This window comes from Echeneis naucrates, chromosome 17, assembly GCF_900963305.1.
Source record: "Echeneis naucrates chromosome 17, fEcheNa1.1, whole genome shotgun sequence".
Classification (NCBI taxonomy): domain Eukaryota; kingdom Metazoa; phylum Chordata; class Actinopteri; order Carangiformes; family Echeneidae; genus Echeneis; species Echeneis naucrates.
The window spans coordinates 15,591,860-15,612,570 of record NC_042527.1 but is presented as its reverse complement, the minus strand read 5'-3'; the positions used below and the strand labels follow the sequence as shown (position 1 = coordinate 15,612,570).

The following is a 20,711-nucleotide window of genomic DNA, read 5'->3' as shown; positions in this document are numbered from 1 at the left end:
GGAATATAACATAGTGTATTATACAGTACCAAAGATTTATTAAGTAGCTAAGTGCCATTAATAAATAATTCAAAAGACCCGCAGTGAGGCACTTAAAAGACAACATATGCTCATTTGAGCTTCTTGGGTATAAATTATTCAAAGGCATTTTTGGTATTGGCTTCCCTCCAACTATTAATCGTTACATATTATACATATATATTTTTTATTGAAATGCAGCAGTGCCAGAAACACTAGTATATACATTGTGCAAGAGTCAGTGTTGCTGAAAGCAGATGTTCTTTATAACTTTTGTGACTTTTTCTTCTGTTTGGAGTCCCACAGAAACCTTTTGCTCAAAAAAAAAAAAAAAAAAAAAAAAAAAAAAAAAAAAAATCCTTCAATATTTGGGAGTTGGAACGCTGCACAATCAGTCCGCATATTGTATTGAAGTAGTAGAAGCTAGCTGACATTTTGACCGTGTAGCCTTCCTAAAATTCAAAGAAATGCAGTGACTTTTGTGTCACTGGGTCTAGGTTCAGTTAGCATGGTGGCAGCACAACTCATCAGCAGAGTGGATGCACCTGGTCATAGAAAAACAAACCAGAAAAAAAAAACAATTGTGTGCCTTCCCTGGTTCAGTCACCAACATTATCCTCTCCCTCGACAGGTTAATATGCATACATCTACATTCAATCTGATGTGATGAATATTCCACCAATAACAAATGTATACACTTTCTCTCTCTCACACACACACACACACACGTCCTCTCAGATCCTTGTTTGTTTGTTTTTTTTCGTGCATTAAAGATTCACACAGCCAGAAGAGGTTGAAGGCACATCACACTGTAAAAGACAACTAATGAAAGGCACTTCTATTTAATCAAATGGGTTACATTTTATTGGGAAATTAAATAAAACAATGCAATGTTGTGAGGGGAAAGCAAAACAACATCTTTTCAAAGTGTTAAAACTACATATAAAAAATGCAGATAAAAGAGAATGAGACAAAATTTATTGTATATATCTGACAGTGAGAAACAACTAATAACAATAGTAAAAGATTTTTTTTGGGGGGGGGGCGACATTGGAAACTGACAATGAGATCAATCTATGAACAGTATATTTAAACGGAAACTGCAGTGGCATCTTTGTACAGCATTTTGTGTACTATGTACCACAAATACAAAGCTCCAATCTGTTGCTGATAGACAGAAACTGGTCCAGGTATTTTGCTACTTGTCAGAGTGTTGTGAATGAAGCCCGCAGACTCAGCAGAACTAGGACACACACAGAGAAAAGGCTAATTAATAACCAGATCATATATCTGGAAAAGAAAATGTTCATTTTTTACTATAAACCTATACCTATAATTTTATGATGCTGTCGCACTATCAAATTAACACAGAAGCTGACGAAACATGATGAAAAGCCGCAACTGTCAATGAGACACTAGAACAAAAGAAGGTTTGGATTTTTGCAATACTGAGTACTGTTTGAGATGAGTCAACACGGTAAATTCATTATAGAGTTTGTTGTTGATTCATTTTCTTTTGATCAACTAATTATATCAACTAACCCTAACACTAAGTTGCAATATTCCAAAAGTGCCATTATTAAGTATATATTCAAAGGCTAAATAGAACTGATCAGATAAGCACAGGTGGGACTTATATTAGCGTGCCTGCAAACAGTCTCAACGGAGAATAAACAATAAAATGAACTTAGTATTTATGTTGGAGTACTGCGTGGAAGTGAAAACAAATGATAAAACACAAAACAGAGGGGTTGTCATAGTGGAGGCCGCTATATGATTCCTGCACACAGACAAGAGTGTGGATCAGTGCAGTTTGTTCATTGACTCAAAGTAAACAGCCCACAATAACCAACGTACCTTCCATCTATTTCCGCATTCATTGCAGAAGACGAATGTGGTCATTGGCTCATCAGCACTGCGAGTTTGAACCTAGAAATGTAAAAAAAAAAGTTTTGATACATTATCATTCCAGAGCTGCTCAACAGCTCCCTATTCTCATTTGCAGTCATCAATAAATCACCCCAATCAAAAGATGCAGGACACCACTTTGCAGATTGCTCCTTGAGCTGTCTGGCATTCCAGTTTTAAGAACAATCACATATCCTGTTATGATGTACTGCACATGGATTTACTACATCTCAGGGGCAAAGATGACAATCTGTACCTGTGTGTAGGTGCAGCTCTTCCCCTTGCACTTGCCACAGGTGAATAGATCAGTCTGAGTGCCTCCAGTGGTGGCCATCTGGTGGTCCCTGACAGCCTCTTTGGTCAAATTCTTTCTCATTTCCTTCAGTTCATCACTAGCCATTTCCTAAAGAAAACATAAGAATGATAAAAGTGAGGGCCTGCAAGGAAGTAAAAGACAAAATTTTCAAAGACAAATTAAAAACAAATAGCAATACAACGATCATCCAGTATTTGGATGCTTATTATTTAGCACAATTTCCTTAATCTCGAACTGTAACACACCTCTGCAGTCATCTTTGCCATCCGCTCAGGGGTTACACTCCCACATAACACAGTCCTCCTTAAATTAGGATTTTTCATGTCCTTCAGATTTGAGATTCGGCTCCGCACACGGTTCTTGTATTTCATGTCTGTGTTCTTAAACTCTTGGAAGATGCGTGGTGGTAGGTCAAGGAATACAGTTACGTTTTACTTGTTTCATTGGAGAAAAACCGGACCTAAAAATAAACTGATAAACATTCTGTTTTGCTGATTGATTACCTAAACACCAGTATTTATGTAATTTATTAAGCAGTAATTCCTAACATTTTTACATTTTCCTTTACATGGAAAGGATATATTCCTCAATCTGTGCTCCAAGTTCTTCACAATCAGCACCAATAGCAATATAATCGTCTGTGAGGGGAAATAAAATGTTAGATACCATGTAAGTAAATAAAACAAAGATATATGTAAATATAATAATAATAATAATATTGTAAATATGATAGACAGTATTACCCCCAGTCTGCAGAGCATTGGCCAGCATCTCTCTGCACTTGAGCCTGATTGAATCAGAGGTAATGGGGGCACGAGGAAAGGTGTTGATTAATGTGTTGGGTGTGACTTCAGTGGGCTCACTCTTGCTGCTGGAGTTACTGCTGGAGCTGCTTTGGGCGCAATTAGAAAAGTTACTTACTGAATTATTACTGAAGCAAATCAAATTGGAGAGAAACAAATCTTTTCAGTTACATGCAGAAATGCATTTCAGAGCTATATGTGGGAAAAAAATATGACATGTCTTGCCAGAGTTTTCCTTGTTACCTTTCTTCTTTTGCTTCTGGGCTTCCCTGTGAGGGAGAGACAACAGGTGTCGTTTGCTCTTTTCTCTTCTCATCTGAAGGTTTCTCTCCACCTCCAGGCTCATCTACAGAGCATGTGATAAAAATCAGAAAAAGAAAAAGATTCTTACAAATATGAGTGATATGACCAAAGGCCAACATTAAAGTCAGTAAAAATCAATATTTTGTTTGCTTGGCAACTATTCTGTTGCATATTAAAGGAAAAAGGAGAGTGCCTCACAGCTTTCCTGGAATAGTTTTCTGCAATATATTGTTATTTTATTTGTAGTGCTTTTAGTCACAATAATAGTGGATGGCAGAAACAGTTGGAAACTATATGTTAGCGGAGGAAAACTGGAACAACAGCTCCCAGGTAGGAATTGTGCCCAATACATTGTTTTAACACAGTATACAGCTTAACCACTTCACTGAGAATAGATCTAGCTTCAAAGTAAAAGGAAATTTTGGTAATAAAAAATGGGTTGGGGAATAAGAGGGGGCTGATATGACAACCTTGGTTCAACACCAGCGTGAACAACCCAGAAAGCATTTTTGAAAAAGCAGCAATTTGGCATTGATATATTAAAACATGACTTTTATTAGGTAATGTAGTGTCAGATGCAGAAGTAATTCTGTGATACTGTTGCATTATTAAAATATCATCTTTAAGGAAATGCATCTTTTCAGCCCGAAAAATAAAATTACACATTGAAGTAATAATCATAGCAATCACTTTGACAGGTGATTTCAGAACTGCAGCATTTTAATAAAATGCCAAACATAATATGAGAGAAAAACTAATCTCACAACTTAAGTGTAATATCTGCTGCAGGCACTAAACACTAGTGGATGCAATATTGTAGACGTCTGAAACTACATCACAATATGCCAAATAAAGAACGAGTGGCAACCTTTCCTTAACACTCAGATTCTTTCTGGCTGATGTTTCTCTCTGAAGCTGCTGGCTGTGGCTAATTTGTTTGTGCTGCTGAAAAGCTTACCAAGTGAAAATTCTGTGGGTTGGCAATAGGTGTCAGCCATTTAAAGAACTCGGACAAGATGCTTTTTGCAGCCGGTGTACCCAATAAAAAGTATTCCAATTACCCAATGATGAAATGTGGCTTGGGTGTCATATAACTCAAGAAAACAGATAAAAAGAAGACATCTTGGTTGGCTCTGTTACAATCATGACAAAAATTTTGAAAAGTTTGACATTTCTCTCTGAGAATACACACACATTAAAACAAATCTACACATTTCTATTACAGATATACTGGAAAAGCAATCATTACCCAAAAGCTTCTTCCATGATTTAATCAAGGACTTGGCTAGAGATGTCACCTCCTCATCTGTGCTCTGCTTGCGGATGGCGTTAACGGACATCCCAATTCTGGTGGACTGCAGAAAGACATTATATCAGAGATCCAGGGTCTGAGCGCTCGATGTGTTGACCAGAAGCCCTGAGAACAGCTGAGTACAGATACCTGAAGCAGCTCCAGAGTCATGGGGACACTGCGCAGCTCTTTCAGTAAATCCAGGGCACCAGCCTGAAGGAGGGAGAGCAGGGAGAGCTGTTTATTTACAATCCCACCATGGACCTTCAACTGATGTGTGAACATGAGCAAATCACACATATTAGCCTCTTGTAACTTATCTTGGCGTTATTCTACAGGAGTTATCATCAGGAATATTTCATGTGATGTTAGAAGTTTTTAATGATATCGCCAACTCATGTTTTCGCTCATAGGTTTCTATTTCCTAAGCAATCACAGTGCTGAACTTCATGTTTTGATCAGACATTATTGTACAATAACATTTGGCACACAAATGATAAAAAGCCACATTTTGCTGATATCTGAAATTAAAAGAGCAAACAGTGAATCGAGAGTGTAATGGGCTGATGAACTGATAACGAAGATAATCGCTAGCTGCAGCGCCATTTGTTATTAGATTAGATTACCTGTAGTCCCAGTCAGCCCTGTTGTGTTATTAGCTACTTTGCTGCCTGCTAAGCACATAAACACAATTTAAATGCCAAAAAAAGTCGATCCGTTTGTTTTAAATGTGATATCTAGTAAATTAATCTCAGTTATTTTAAATAAGCCGCATCCACGCTAGCAAAGACGAGTCAATTGCTAAGTGGCTAACTGCTAGCAACATACAGCTGCCGTCAACAGAAACAGACTGAGCGCTAGCTGTTGGCGGCTAACCTTAGCTGTAAGTACCAGTGCGCTGCCTCTGGTGTCTATGTTTTTGCAGGTAACAGCGTAGCTCAATCAGAAAATACTCCGGTAAGAATGGCGCACTGGTGCAGAAATGCCCAGCCGGTCAATTAGCTCCACAACCCGCAGCTAACGGCAGCTAACAGCAGCACAGCCCGCTAGCCCCACCGCGGCAGGTAAACATTCATTCTTCTCAGGAGTCTCACCCCGTTCTTCTTCTGCGCCATTTTATCCATCTTCTTTGCAATTCTGATGATGTCCTCTTCCTCCTTTTTTCCCATGTCGATCGACGGCTCAGGTAGAATCCAAAAAAAAAAAAAAAAAGAAGAAGATGAACCGGGAGCGAGTACGGGAACGTAGCGACGGAGACCACGCCACCGAGGAGAAAGCGGCGGAGGCGTCTGTGAGGCGGACCGGGACCGCACAGAGAGCCGCCGCTGTGCAGCAGACCCGACCGGTGGATGCACGATGACTTCAGGGAGAAGTAATCGAGCGACAAGCCGCGATACCTCTGGAGGCTGTCGGATCAGTGAGCGCTCGTCGCTATAAACTGCGTTTATGCATGGGGTTAAGTTTTTAGAAACAGCGGGATGAACATTTGTATTTTCCCCCGGTTCTGCAAAAACATCTGTCCTCCTATGAGAACAATGGCTGCCTTTTGGTAATATCGCTGCGCGTCGTTAGATAGCGCCAAAGTGCCACTTACATCTCTGCTTCAGGTCAATAATTGACAGTAAACCATTCAATTCTTAAACTAAAAAAATTAATGTTCACTGTCCCGAAATTAAACGGTTTGTTGCTTTATCCATAAATCAACTGAAAGATTATACCTAATACTTAATTAGTTACTCAGGCAAACGTGGCAAATATGAAATAGGTTATTGTTTGCCCTCTTATTTCAGTGGTGAGAGGACTTCAGATTATTGCTGGAACATTTAGCCGTCAATGCTACGGTATAACATGGTGAGTATATTGCAGGAATGACGGGTAAAGAGATTAGTTTATCTGTTCATGTATTATTCATGGGCACAAATGAGCTCCTGCTGTGTTCAGAGAGCATTTGGTTTGACTGTCTTTTGATGAAGACTCGGCTGTGGCGCAGATCAAACCTGTGACCTTTGAGTAACAGGATCTGGAGCATTATGGTGGCACGCTGTTGATCTCATACTGTATTTCTTTGGCACTGATTGACTCACTAATTTGGATCTTCCTAATCCAAACAGATCAGCATGTGACTTTACTACCTAATGATTGAAGGACTGGCAATCCCTGCAAATAACATGAATTATTTAACACAGCAAAACATGCATTATACTGATCATTAAATTACATACATATCATATTACAGGTAATAATATAGGTAAAATACTCAAACATAGTAAACTATGATACAATCCATAATATTTTTTCCACCAGTTGATCAATAAACACAGATAGGAGTATTAATGAAGCTTTAATTTTATGCTTACCTACTCACGCAAAAATCATTTGGACCCTGTGTGACCTACACAAGCCCAAGTGTCCATCTTCCAGGAAACCATGTGTACTAGCGGGAGGTATTAGCAGCCTTTACACGGTCAGGCGTTGCTGGTAATTGGCACACTGTCTGGTAACTGCCTGGCGGTGACATAGCTCTCATCCACTGAAGCATCGAGATCGTTAGCCACTGTTAAGAGACCAAAATTCAAGTCTGGGTCCACTGCACTGTACAAACCACCGGCTATTCTGTGCTAACTGTCCAAATTTGGATACAACTGTGCATAGAATCCAAGTTTATGATTTTATTTCTTACGTGCATCAAAAAACTGATACATTATGTGCTCTGAGATCTGATGATGGAGTTCAAATGCCTGCTGTGAGGTAAAAATGCTCTCTAAAGACCTTATTCTGCTTCATGCTGTCAGCAAGTGTGCAAAATCTTTAACCTAATCCCTATTAGGCCAAGAGTTCTTAAATCTGATTATGCAGGCTGCTTGCAAATTAGAAACAGTCTGAGCCACCTGTGGCATGTGTTTGAAGCAATAAAGATTCACAAATTTTATTTGAACCAGAGAGTTCATATGCTCTTATCACTTTTCACCATCATTTTCCTCACATACTTTCTCATTTTGGTTTTCCCTAAGTCATTTACTAATGAACTCATTCATGCATTCGTTCATCTACATTCTTATATTGTCTGTTAGTGCAAAATAGCACAAGAGAAATTTCCGGCCAGTTGAGCAGAGAAGACATTTCAAAAATCTGCTGAGTAAGTTTCCTACAAGTTACATATAAATTTAAATACATTTAAAATAGTCCCAATCCTTTAGGAACCGACAATAAATAAATAAAATGAAAAAATCTCAAATTGGCAAAAGGAATGCTTTTTCTGTCCATTGTACTGCAGTTCCTCTGTTTGTTGCCTTCTGTTGATATGCTGATTAAGTGTGAGCAAAGATTAAGCAAATTGGCCATGATGTTGCATATCCCAAAATAGCCCTCGGCCGCTGCTGAGAGGCTTTGACCAGTGCTTGGAGGAATAACAGATGTACACATTCTGTCGTTTTAGAAGTTATAATTAAGGTGAAATGTGACGGTTAAGGTAAGCATTTTTCATTACCCTTATATTGACATTCAGTTATTTTCCTATTTATCCACAGGGTGTAGTTAGATGATATATTTCAGGTGTGTGTAGCCTTAGTCCAACACTGTGTCTGTATCTACTTAGACCTGCTGTTCACAGCAACTGAAGTGGGTAACTCTTTCCACATAATAAAGCAGAGTCTGTTGGGTCTTGACTGTTCTGTCGATGTAATCTTTACAATCTAAAGCTAAAAAGCAAACTAGATTATAGATTCTGCACGAAAAACACAAGGTGTACTTTCTCAATGTCCACACATGATTCTCTTTGTGTATTTAGGCCACCTGATATTGTGTAGCTATAGTCTAAAATACACATTGTTTTCATATATTTACATTACTATGCATCTACCAAATATATTAACATATATAGGAACTATTCCATGCAAATTCCTTGCAGACATAACAGCTTTTGAATAATACTGTGATGAAGTGTCCAGTATATACATATAATCCCTCCATCCCCACCATGAGTGGAATAACTGAATAATGTACACTGGTCAACTTTGCTTACATAACACAGTAAATATAAGCTTATAACTGCTAAATGTGTGAAGCGTTCGTGTTGTCTTTTTCTATGATGGAAGAGCTGTGCAAAACATAGAAAAAAGTTATATTTTTGTCACCATGATCCCCATAACATGATAAGAAGATAATACGAAGTATGAAAATACAAAACTAATAACCAATTGGTCAGTTTTGAGTGTCAAAAGCTCCTGACGTACAGGCTTGTAGTGTGGATGTTTGTAGTTTCCTCAGTGATGGAGGACAGGGATGCTAGTCTTGAAAGAAATCATTAACAGTGGATTTGTGACATTTTCCTGAAAGACTACTTTCAAAGAGCCTCAGAGTTTCAAGCAGGAAATCATATGGGGGCAGTGTTGCCACATTTTGGTGACACTAATTGTTGTGGACACTGAAAATACTTTAGAAGCACAACTGTAGCATCTCTTTCCCTTCCTGTACTTTCTTTCCAGTAGCCTCCAAACAAAATGAGCAGCACACCTGTGCAGGACCCAGCCGCCCAGAGACTGTCCTCTGGCAGTGGGCAGACATTACCTTTCCGACCCCTACAGCCCACCTCTGACCCCTCGGCTTCTAAACGAGTATGTTTCTACAAAAGTGGTGACTATAAATTCAGCGGGCATCGCATGGTCATCAATACTCGCACCTTCAAGACATTTGATGCTCTACTGGATGCTTTGTCCAAGAAAGTGCCTCTGCCATTTGGAGTGAGGACCATCACCACCCCTCGTGGGACCCACCTTGTCAGGGGTCTAGATGACTTACAGGATGGGGGATCATATGTATGCTCTGATCAAAGACGGGTGAAGCCTCTAAACGTGGATGAAGTGAACAGGCGGCAGGTGCCATGGAATACAACCAGACCGCCCAGTGCCAGCCGACGAAAGCGTCAAGGATCGCAGTTTGGTCAGTTTGGCAGAAGGAATGAGATCAGGGCTGCGAAGATCACAGAGCGAGTGGCAGTCCGGACACCAAAGAAGCTTGTGGTCATCAAGAACAGGGATCCCACTGTTAAACGCACAATTGTGTTGCAGAGAAGAACAGCACCAACTTTTGACTCTTTGCTGGATTACCTGTCACAGATCCTTCAGTTCCCAGTGCTGAAGTTGTACTCTACAGATGGCAGAAGAGTAAGTATTTGCTAAACAGAAAATAGGAATGACGACGGATTAATGTTAAAGTGAGAGATTACAAGGCGCAGTCACCTTAGTGGAATGGAAAAAAACCAGCTGCTTTATCTGACCTAACTGAACTAGTTAGCAAACATCTCCTCATCGGAGGAACTGGGCATTTTATGAAAATTCATGAACTTTCTTGTGGACCATTAGGTGAAAACACTATCGACTGAACAAGGGCTTTATTTTTATTTAAACTCAAATATCTCAAGGATTAAGAATCAGGACTTTCACCTAGCCATAAGTATTCCAAGAAGTGCTAAGAGGTGTTATCAAGATCTCTACTCCCCGGTGAGTTATCACTCTGTAATCCCACATGTCCTTTAACAACAACAAACTGGCTCTCAAAGATCATGAGTTTGGAGAACCTTTTGAAGCTGTCTGCGCTCTATAATATCTGGGTGGGGGTGCTGGTGGTGTAATAGGTGAAGTAAGCGGCCCATAAACAGGAGACTGCAAGGTCCTCGTCAGTGACCCTGGACTGGTTCCAGCAGGTGTCATTACACGATCTCTCTCCCGCATTTCCTGTCACTGTTCATATATACAATGTCTGGGTGTTATGAGCTACTAAAGAGACACATAAAAACACATAGAGAAATTGCTGTAACTTGCAGTGACAGAGTTCAGAAGTCCAATACTTAAAGGCTACAGCCTGTCTAACAGTTGTTGCATATACTGCATGTGGCCAGCTAAAACTTGTGTTTCAGTATTCTTAACATTATATATTTCTCATCTTTCAGGTTGATGGTCTTGCTGCGCTGATCTTGTGCTCTGGGTTTGTTGTGGCAGCTGGCAACGAGCCATTCAGATTAGGAAACAACAGCTTTCACGGAACAGGCCAGATAGCACAGGCCATATACACGGAAACTACAGAGCCATCCATGTTGCTGCCCAGAGCTCGTAAGTATTAATAGGTTTTTAATAAGCTGTATTAAAACTGTAAAGAATGTCATATGCCAATATTCCAGTTCAAATTTATGAAGTCTACTACACGATGCTTTTAATCTCCTAAAATTATTTTCCCTTTCTTTTTACAAACCTTTCCCATTTTCCTTAAACATCGCTGTCTAAAGAGAATAATAAGTCTTTTTCAAGTGGAAGAGGCTCAAGAAACTTCTCCTCATCATCAGAGCGATATATTGTCAACCAGATAAACAAGTCTCGAAATGGAAGCAGGAACAGCCACCTGCAGCACCACCATGGATCAGAAGTCAATCAGCATTACACATCCATGGACACATGTGCAAGTGGGAGGGGAGATCATGAGTATACCTGCATCGTACCTCAAGACGACGACATTGAAAAGTCTTTCCGTGTGAACCAGGATGGCAGCATGACAGTAGAAATGAAAGTCCACCTGACCATTAAAGAGGAGGAGATGCTCCACTGGACTACCACACTCAGCCGCTCTAGCCTTAGCAAGAGGACAGCTTGTGCCTCAATTTCCGAGTCGGGCAACAGCTCACCTGACTCAAACAATGCCGTTGCCAAAGACTCCTCTAGCATCGCGGATGAAACTAAAGAGGAAAACCATCCCACCAGAGTGGGAACAGGTGTTGGTTTTAACAATGAGCAAGTATATGAGGGGTACACTTCAACTGCCTTGGGGAAAGCAAAATCTCATTTCAAACGTGCTCCTACGCCAGGTCCTAGACGTGTTAAGAAGAAGACGTCTGTTGAGAGTGTGAAGATGGTGACAGAGTCAGGGATTCAAGAGAGCACCCTGGGGCATTATTCCTACATGGAAAGGACAGCTGATGGTGAGACAACAACAGAGGGATACTGCATCGTCAGACATAGCAACAGCAGCAGCAGCAACAGGCCAATTCCAAAGCCTCGGAAAACAGCCTCTGCAGATGCAAACAAGAAAGGCTCAACCACCTCCATCTTGTCTTCAGGAGTAGCTGAGGTCCTCCAGATACAGAATCATGGGATGGAGGTGACAGAAACTGTGATGCATATCTATGAGGGTCAAGGCTGCTATGACAATTATTTTGCAAATGAAGACTATAACACGGATGGTGGTCCTGTGGCAGCTCCAGACAGCAAACCGTCCACTGAGTCTGGGCCACGTTCTTCCAGCAATGACTGTGACATAGATTTTAGCTGTCAGCCATCTACTGCTGACTCACTGCAAAGACAAAGAGAGGAGATTTTATCATTGTCATCAGAGCCAATATCTCCAACACGTGAGACAGTAATGGAGGACAAAGTTCCCACAACTGAGAAAAGGAATGAGATCTTCAAACCTGATGGGAACGCCAAGGGTTCCCCCTCAACATGCAGCTTAGATAAAAAGTTAAGCCCTTCAAGAAATAGCAAACATTCATCTACTGACAAGATTAGCAATGTCACTATGGGAAAAAAGAGTTTGAGTTCATCAGAAAGTGCTAAAAGTGGTCAAAATAGCAAAGAAGCAGAGAGGAAGGCAGGAAATCCTCAATCAAAAAAATCTTTAAAGGCGTCCAGGAAGGACTCTGCCTTACTAGTTAGTAATAGCACAGAGAACATGAAAAAGACCCCACCTAAGAGACAGAGCGTAAATAAATTGGCCACTACAGATAACAGCCATAATGTAAATACTCCAACTCGAAGGCCTCAGGTGAAAAAGAACATGTCAGAAATTCTACAAACTAAAAAATCACTTTTGCCTGGCAAAAAGACTATTAGCACACCTAAATCCATGATTGAAAACAGAATAGCCTCACCTAAAAAACCTCTGGAGTTAAGTGAGAGTGTTTCAATGCCTTCCTTGAATCTTACGCCCTCTCAAATCCACCAATATGTTGAGAACTGGTTGGAGAACGTCAGCCCAGACCAGGCGTCATACACAGAGTCCATCCCAGACGAATTGGAACCTCGTCCAAAGGTCGTGTTTAAAATAGGTGATGATTCTGAATCAGATGAAACAAACGAATGCCAGAGTAAGTTGGACGAATGTTATACACTGTCTGGTGTTGTCAAGAAATCTGTTTCGTGTCTCTCTGTTCCTCTATCTCATGAAGGGACAGAAACGACTGTACTTTACAATGAACAGAAGCCAAGAGGTTTATGTGTTTCAATGCCAAGTGTCAGAGTGGATTCTGTACATCAGGGGAACGCATTAAGGCCACATAAATCTGCAGAGGCCATTGGTCCAGAAGAAAGTGAATCGACGCCATCTATATCCAACATTTTAAGCCCAAAAGCAAAGATAAAACCCGTTCTTCGGCAACTTTGTTCATCAATTCAGTGCATCAGAAGTGTATCTGACGCCAACACAACATCCAATCTAGAGAAGTCCAACAGCCTCCCTGATTTCTCAACACAAGTAGCTTCAGTGTTTGGCTCATCATGCAAAGCTTTTCTGTCATTTTTGTCAGTGATGACTCTAAGAGACAGCATAACAGGGTCTGCAGTGGGAGATGGTAACCAATCACAAAGCACCTCTGAGGCCATGTTGATGATGGAATCCCTGCAGAAAATATCTGTCATCGAGGACGAGGAGGAGCAGAGGTCAAGTCTCACAGATTTACAAAGCAGAGCTTCTTCTGAGTTCAGAGAGCGTTGGAAGGATTTCCAGATTATGAGGGAAAGATTTGAAAGTGAACCACTTTCTCCCAAAGTTTCCGAAACAGAGTTTGCACTGGATGTTGTCTCTGAAGGAGGGGATGTATTTGAGGGTCAGATTGATGAGTTACTGGAGGAGTTGCATATGCCACAAGATCTTAAAGCTGAGATTTCTTCAACAATTCATCAAGCTAGAAATTTTTACCCTGTGGATGAAAGTACATTTATTGAAACTGACAGAAACCAGTCAGATTCTGAGGAAGATGTGGAAAAATTTGTTGACGAACACAATGATGATACTAAACAGTCACAAGGGCCTGTTTCTTCCAACATAGTCCAAGACGTTAAAGAAAAAAAACAGGATGATGATAGTGGAGATGACTTAAATAAAATGCAATCCATGTATTCTGAACAGGAAAAAATTAGAGAGTTAGCACAAGAAGCTGATGAAGTTCAGGAAACAGGTATTGACGTGCAAAGTTCAGATGCACAGACAGAAAGAGAAGAGGCGTTGGAAATCAAAGATGAGTCAGAAGGAAAGGACGACCAGTTGGAGGAGGTAGAGCAGAATAGGGAGGAGGAGAGAGACGAAGAAAGAAACCTGATAAATTATTATGGGGAAGAAAATATAGGAAATGAAATGGAAGAAGAAAATGAGGACATGGCAGAGAAGGAAGATGATGAGGGGCAGGAAAAATGGGAAGCAGGGAAAGAAAGTGGTTGTGAATCTGTTGTGAAAGTAGAAGAAGGGACAGAGGGGGAGATGACAACAGATGAGGAGAAATTAGAACGAGAAAAAGAAGGGGTTGAGGAGACAGAGGAGGGAACAATGGAAACACAAGATGCAGAAAAAGGTGGAGAGACAGATGAGAGAGAAATGGCAGAGGAAGAAGAGGAGGTCAATGAGGATGCAGCAGGTGAGGAAGAAAATGGGGAAGAAGGTAGCAAGAAGAGAAAGAAAGATGAGACTCAAGAGGAAGCGGATGAAAACATTGAAGAGCAGGTGGAAGAAGAGAAGGAAGAAATTGTTCCTGAGAACAGTTCAGAGGAAAAAATTGAGGAGGGGATTGAGGAGGAAGAGAAAGTAGATAAGACTGCAGGAGAGGATGAAAAAGAAGTGGGCATGATTACGGACAATGATAACAAAGAGGGACCTGAGGATGTTATTGAGGAGACAGAGGAGGAAAAGGATTTAGAAAACATTGCTGATGAAATGGAAGAGAAAGAAGTGAAGAGCAGTGTAGAGGATGAAGGAAATGGTGATTCTGAGGAATCAGATGACTTCAATGGTGAGGTGGTGGAGAAAGAAGAGGAAGTAAATGTGCTTATTGAGAACGATGTAGAGGAGGAAGAGGAGATTATTGGGGATGCAGATGATGAAAACGAGGAGGAAAACAACTGTGATGAATTGGAGGAGAAACAGGAAGAGGAAAAGGAAGTGGATACTGAGAAGGATATAGAGGGAGAGGTGGAAGAGGTTATTGGGGATACAGATGAGGAAGAAGGGGTAGAAAACATGATTGATGAGGTGGAGGAGAGTGAAGGGGAAGTAGATGTGGCTACAAAGAAAGATGAAGAGGAAGAAGTGGAGGAGGTTACTGATGAGATACAGGGGGAGGAAAAAGTTGGAGGAGAAATCAACGGTGAGATGGAGGAGAAAGAAGAACAGGAAGTGGATTTGGCTTTTGAGAATGATGCAGAGGAAGACATTGAGGGGGAAGAAGAGGAAACTATTAATCATAAAGGGGAGGACACAGACGACAATATAGATGTAGTTTCTGGAGAGGATGAAGAAGCAGAAGAAATAATTAACGAGACAGATGAGGAAGAGGAAAATATAAATGAAGACGGGGAAGAAGAAATAATTGGTGAGGACTGCAATGAGGAGGAAAGTGAGGATAGTGATGCTGAGGTCAAAAATGCAGAAGAAGGCAGATCCTCTGTGACCACAAATAAAGATGAGGAGGAAGCAGAAGGAGAAACTGACAAGGAAGAAGAAAACAATGAAGAGAGTAGAAAAGAGTTTGAAAAACAGAGTAGTTTGGAGGTGGAAGAAATTGAGGAATCAGAGACTGGAGAAAATACAAGAGACGGACTGACATTAGATGAAGAAGACAGAGAAGATGATGAAGAAAATGAGCAGGATGAGGAATTAGAACAAATGGAACAACAGGAATCAAATTATGACATCATAGAAGAGGATGATGTGACTGAAGATATGGACAGTTCTGATAATGATGCGGATTCTAAAAACCTTGTACAGCACTGTAGTAGTCATGAAGAAACAAACACAGGGCACATTACCGACTCACCAACCAAATATTCCTCTGAGGGGCAGTGTGAGTATGAAAAGGATAATGAAACTGACACTGTTGATGAACTTGAAATAGACGGGGGAGGACAGACTCATGAGGATCGAAGCAACAGCCTGCCACATCCTGTGGAAATATCACAGGAGTTACTTGACTTTGTTAACTCAGCACTACAGTCTTCTTCACTCACCTTCACATATGATGCTCGTGGGAACATTAGAATTGAGCCAGATAACGCACAAGTTGTACAAACTAAGCTAACTGTTATTCCAAACCATAGAAAGGATAGTTCGTATGGATTAAAACGTCTCCCCAGCCCAAGCACCTCTGATTTAACTGATTACAGACCAGAAACTTCAGAGAGTGGTGGATATAAAAGTCAGGATTCTCTAGACATTGTCACAGAGAGTGGAGAAGAGGCTTCAGCGAAACCTTTTCCAGTCTGCAGACGTAAGGTTGATATCCCTGATGGGAAAATGGATGTTGAGCGAGCTGTATCCAAAGTGTCTGTTGCTAGTAATTCAGAAATTTTACAAAATTCTGGATTAAAAAGTGGTGAGAGTTTCTCTTCCTATGATTCAGGCTCTAAAGTCTCAAGAGAGGATCTGTCTTATTTCAGCGCAACAAGCTCATCAAAAGCAGATGGAGAAGCTGCACAGTGTATGTCTTTAACACCAGGAAAAGAGGAAATTGATGGGGTTTTGATCGATCAAGGGAGATGGCTACTGAAGGAGAACCACCTCATAAGAAAATCCCCTCCTGTCTCACTGGGAATGTACGGTAATTTAGACAGCACCTCCATTGATACGGGTCAGGAGGAATCACCACCTCATTACAAAACAAAGAAGAACCCTCTTGTTGCCATATCTTCATCAGAGCTCGAGGAGATGGTGAAGCCTCAAACTCCGAAGTGCACCTATTACAACATGCCACATGGGAGTGATTCAGACCCATTTTTGGACGAGTCCAGTATCCAAAATGGAAAAAAGGAAACAAGTTTTGTCAAAGGGAGAGGTTTCAGGGTGTCACCTACTATTGATACATCCAAAACATGGTCAAATAAAAACGGTAGCCTGTCATCGTTTGCATCTGTTGAACTTAAAATGCCAGACAGTAGAGTGCATCCTGTGGGGGAGTCCTCAGCTGTGACACAGGCAAGAAGGACACCTAGTGGAGGACAGAGGGCACTGCAAGCGCAAGACTCCTTGGACACACTGCGTGCGAGGTGTGGACAATACTGCCCCATCCTATGAAACAGGACATTATATTTCATGTGAATGTTCAGACAGGCAGGACCAAAGTCTGTTGTAGGTTTCTCAAGCCATTTAATGATCTTAACAGTTTTTGCAGGCAGACCAGGCCATGTGGTGACGAAAGAGTGTTGTGCCTCTTATTCCTCTTTAAGTTGAATTCTAGTGAAAATTGTAAGTTTACAGACTTTGATTTTCCTTGTGGGGGCGAATGATGAAATGAGGAATCAATAATCGAGTCTAACAGTATTAACAAATAAGAATACTTTTTTTTTTTTACTGACTCGCTGCTCGCGATCTGTAATTACAGAAACTACAAGTCATAACTTAATTGTTTTGTATTGAATACACTACATCAGAGTGATTTTATTCCTTGTCTTATTTACTTCTGGTTCCTCTTGAATGCGCAATGCACATTCAGTTATTAAGACAGCTGTCAATATTATAATATTTGACTTTCTCTGCAGGATATGTCATTTGATTTAAACATCGAGAAGGCAGCTTCTGGTAAAATATTTTTGGCTGAAAAAATATATTCCAACATTCAATAAACCTTGTTTTGTAAATGCAAAACAAAACACCTGTAGTGTCCTTTTCAAAAGTCAACAAGGCACTCCACTGATCATTTCGGCAGAAGGCGACAGTCTGCAAATACCCATCTTTCAAAAATTTTACATTTCATTTACGGTTTATATATTTGCCAGAAAGAATCTCAAGAATCTCACAATTAATATTGAAAAAGTGATGTCATAATATTTACAACTGCCAACTTCAAGACTTCAGAAGCAGATTTACAGATTTTTATTTATTTATTTATTTAGTTCCCTATTTATTTATTTATTTTTTTATTTAAGCTGTTGCCAAAATATGTTGAAACGGTTACCCTTTTTAGCTAGCTGGGCTAACTGCTAGCTCTGCAGTTAGCATCGGATGAGGCACATCGCTCCACTTTAATTAATATGAGCTAACAGCTGTGTTTGGGTTGTCGTTGTTGACTTTCGCCTACATAGTGTAACTTTATTCGGTTGTATTTTGTGAGTGTATCTGTTTTTCACCAGAGGTGAACACTGAACACTGAAAAAAAAAAAAGAAGTTTTTTTTGGTCTTGTAAATATTACCTTGTTTGTGTTTTAAATTTTACAAGGAAATATTATTTCAGCACTTTTACTTTAAAATGACACCTTTTATTTAATGTGCTACTTGATGTTTATTTGTAATTATGTATCCTCATTTCGATATGTATTTCGATAAATAAATGATCCATCACTCCCAGTAATATTAACTTACCAGCTGTATTGACCGCACAACCTGATAAAAGTAAGTCGAAGTTACCTGAATAATCGAAGGTAACCTTGCAGCCTTGCGCATGCTCAGTGGGTGACGTCAGAGTGTGTACTTTTGACTTCACAACGCTTCGCAGCCACATCAGGACTTCTGGAGACACACTTCAGCTGGAGGGTGATTTGGGCGCTCATTTGACGGGACAGGTGATGGATGTGAAGCCTTGAGGTAGGTTATATGCTTTATGAACATTAGATTTTTCCGTCGGCTCGTCAGCTAATGTCAGTGTTAGAATATTTTAGCCTGCTAGCTAGCTAAGGGCTCTTCCCGCGTCCGTGCACCGCTTTGGACTTGGATGTTCACGGACACGTTTCCGAGCACACGTAAACAGGACTGCAGTGTGGTAACTGTCCAGAGTGTGTGATACTGAACGTGAGGAGACACTTTCCCGTTGTGTTGAACTTTAAGCACCGATGTAGCACAGAATATATCATTGTAATTGGTTTAAAACGTTTATAAGATCATTCGGGGCTAATCGCTAATGGCGTTAGCCGTTATGCTAACCCAGGCATTGTTTAACATTGAAGCTAGCCAAGCAAAGTTGCTACGCTGCAGTAACGTTAAATGCAGTTTGTTAATAAAGCTGTGATGGCACAGTTGACAGACTGAAGTCAGTATGTTATGAGAATATTCACTCACTGATTTATTTACATTTGGTTGCATGTTTATTTAAACCAGCAATGGCAATACAGTTCATTTAAATGTTTTGAAAGGGAAATATATTAAAATAACTACAAGTATGTATGTTTTTAAGTGGAATATACTGCAGTTAAAACGAGGTTTTAAAAAGATAAGTACTATTGGAAAGTTGTTAAAAATATAAATAGTGCCTTATTAAGGTAAATGATTCATTTGTGTTGTATAAAATACAGATTGTGAATGATGTGAATTTTTTGTGGTGATTAAAACTTCATTTCAAGAGTATGTCTTTTTGTAAGACACTGCTATAGATGGCGTTTAAGTATGTTCAATAAATAGTAACACATGATTTCATATACGTCATATTTTTAAAATTTCAACTTTTACCATTGTTCTAATGCTGGACCTTATGGAATCACAGCTTCTAAATTCGACTACTCCATTCATGAATCTGTCACAGGTAACAGTTATCTAAAGGGCCTCACCATCAGTCAGTTGCTGGCCTGTGTCAGGCCCGTGTCACTAAAAAGACACACATACAATATGTTTTCTGTGGGAAACCCTGAGTAAGTTTAATATTTTAATGATGCATTACTACTATATTTATATTGCATTTTGTGTTTTCTTTTTTAGACATCAGCAGTGCTGCAGTCTGACAGTGGGAAGTTATCAAGAGACATCTGACCATTCAGGTAACAATGCAGAAGATTGGTGAAATGTGATTTGAATCTGTAAATACAATTCACACCTTTGTTGTGTTTGTTGAGATTTATCACCCTTTTTTATTTTGGAGTAGAACATGCAAGTGATAAATTTTTTTTTTTTCTCCAAATTCAGTTTTTACGTTGTGTTCACTATACACGATATACAAAAAGTATTGTTACACCAGTGCAATGTAATGCGATCCACTTCAACAGCTAATGTCATAAATTTTTACGAAGCAAAATTGTCAGAAAGGTGATATTTCTACTTTGTTTATTATTGAGGTCATAGTGGATGGTGCTGGTGTACTGCAGTGCATTATATTGAGCAGTGTCCTTATACTTTTGTCCAATCCATCAACATTCATAGAGGGGGAGAAAATCTTAGGAACACTTGCAACAAGCACACCTGCACCACACAACCTCAATAATAAGCAAATTCTAATTATCACCTTCCTGACAATGTCAACAAAAACTGAACATGTAAAAGTAGAATGTATGACTGAGCTGTTGTGTCTGTGAATTAGATTGCAAATATGTCTCAATATGTTTGTACATATAGTGTTACTTATTTCACTTTAAAGTCATACTTTCAGGTATTTAATTTAACATTTTCTTTGTTAATTTTCTTGTGAAGGCCCTCTGAGATGCAACATTTGACCGCTGATGCTTCGTATTTAAAAATGTTTATCTCAGATCAGAGCACACAATAATAATAGTGTTTTGAATGTATCTGGTGTCTTGCACCAATGTTAGCAAATAAAGGTGCTGTTTAAAAATTTATTTCATATTTTGTGCCATACTTAACTTTACTTAAGTATGAGTAAGTAAGAGTAAAGAGTAAAAATTACAAAGAATTACTGTGTGGAAATTTTGACAGAGTTTTTTTTTCAAGTAAATGTTGCTGAAATAATGCTAAAATAAGAACTAGCTCCAGCCAATTAAAGGCTTAGAAAAAAACAGGTATTATTTACAGAAATTTGTAAAGTAAATGCATTGATAGTCTAAGAGTAAATTTTTGTGAAGTAGACTGAGTAAATTTTACTCATGAAAAAAGGAATTTGCTAGTAGAC

At 39.7% G+C, this 20,711-nt stretch overlaps 2 protein-coding genes across 3 annotated transcripts; one reads left to right on the top strand and one right to left on the bottom strand.

The window, feature by feature from the left end:
• Positions 1-864: 864 nt before the first annotated feature.
• On the bottom strand, positions 865-6,125 carry tcea1 (transcription elongation factor A (SII), 1). 2 transcript variants are annotated; one of them, XM_029524914.1, is made up of 10 exons: positions 5,734-6,125; positions 4,790-4,852; positions 4,598-4,703; positions 3,289-3,391; positions 2,986-3,134; positions 2,824-2,880; positions 2,488-2,642; positions 2,183-2,329; positions 1,876-1,947; positions 865-1,261 (listed from the first exon to the last, which is right to left on the bottom strand). In XM_029524914.1, exons 1-10 carry the CDS (start codon positions 5,806-5,808, stop codon positions 1,253-1,255), a joined length of 936 nt encoding a protein of 311 aa, XP_029380774.1. In that variant the 5' UTR covers positions 5,809-6,125; the 3' UTR covers positions 865-1,252. The 2 variants fall into 2 exon arrangements, with proteins under 2 accessions (XP_029380774.1, XP_029380775.1); XM_029524915.1 differs by having other exon boundaries at positions 2,986-3,131; positions 5,734-5,808.
• A 3,013-nt stretch (positions 6,126-9,138) lies between these two features.
• Positions 9,139-16,960, top strand: LOC115057657 (oxygen-regulated protein 1). Its single transcript, XM_029524844.1, has 7 exons — positions 9,139-9,801; positions 10,587-10,746; positions 10,920-12,144; positions 12,544-12,715; positions 12,941-14,512; positions 14,618-15,307; positions 15,659-16,960. The coding sequence occupies exons 1-7, from the start codon at positions 9,139-9,141 to the stop codon at positions 16,958-16,960; spliced, it is 5,784 nt and encodes a 1,927-aa protein (XP_029380704.1).
• The last annotated feature ends 3,751 nt before the right edge of the window (positions 16,961-20,711 follow it).

Excerpts from the sequence above, each read along its gene's own strand:
- LOC115057657 (XM_029524844.1), top strand. The coding sequence starts at position 9,139 with ATGAGCAGCACACCTGTGCAGGACCCAGCCGCCCAGAGACTGTCCTCT. Across the intron at positions 12,145-12,543 it reads ACATGCAGCTTAGATAAAAA|AATAGCCTCACCTAAAAAAC; the intron begins GTTAAGCCCTTC and ends GATTGAAAACAG. Across the intron at positions 14,513-14,617 it reads CAGGAGAGGATGAAAAAGAA|AAAGAAGTGAAGAGCAGTGT; the intron begins GTGGGCATGATT and ends GAAATGGAAGAG.
- tcea1 (XM_029524914.1), bottom strand. The coding sequence starts at position 5,808 with ATGGGAAAAAAGGAGGAAGAGGACATCATCAGAATTGCAAAGAAGATG. Across the intron at positions 4,853-5,733 it reads TGGCGCAGAAGAAGAACGGG|GCTGGTGCCCTGGATTTACT; the intron begins GTGAGACTCCTG and ends TCCCTCCTTCAG. Across the intron at positions 3,135-3,288 it reads CCAGAAGCAAAAGAAGAAAG|CAGCTCCAGCAGTAACTCCA; the intron begins GTAACAAGGAAA and ends TTGCGCCCAAAG.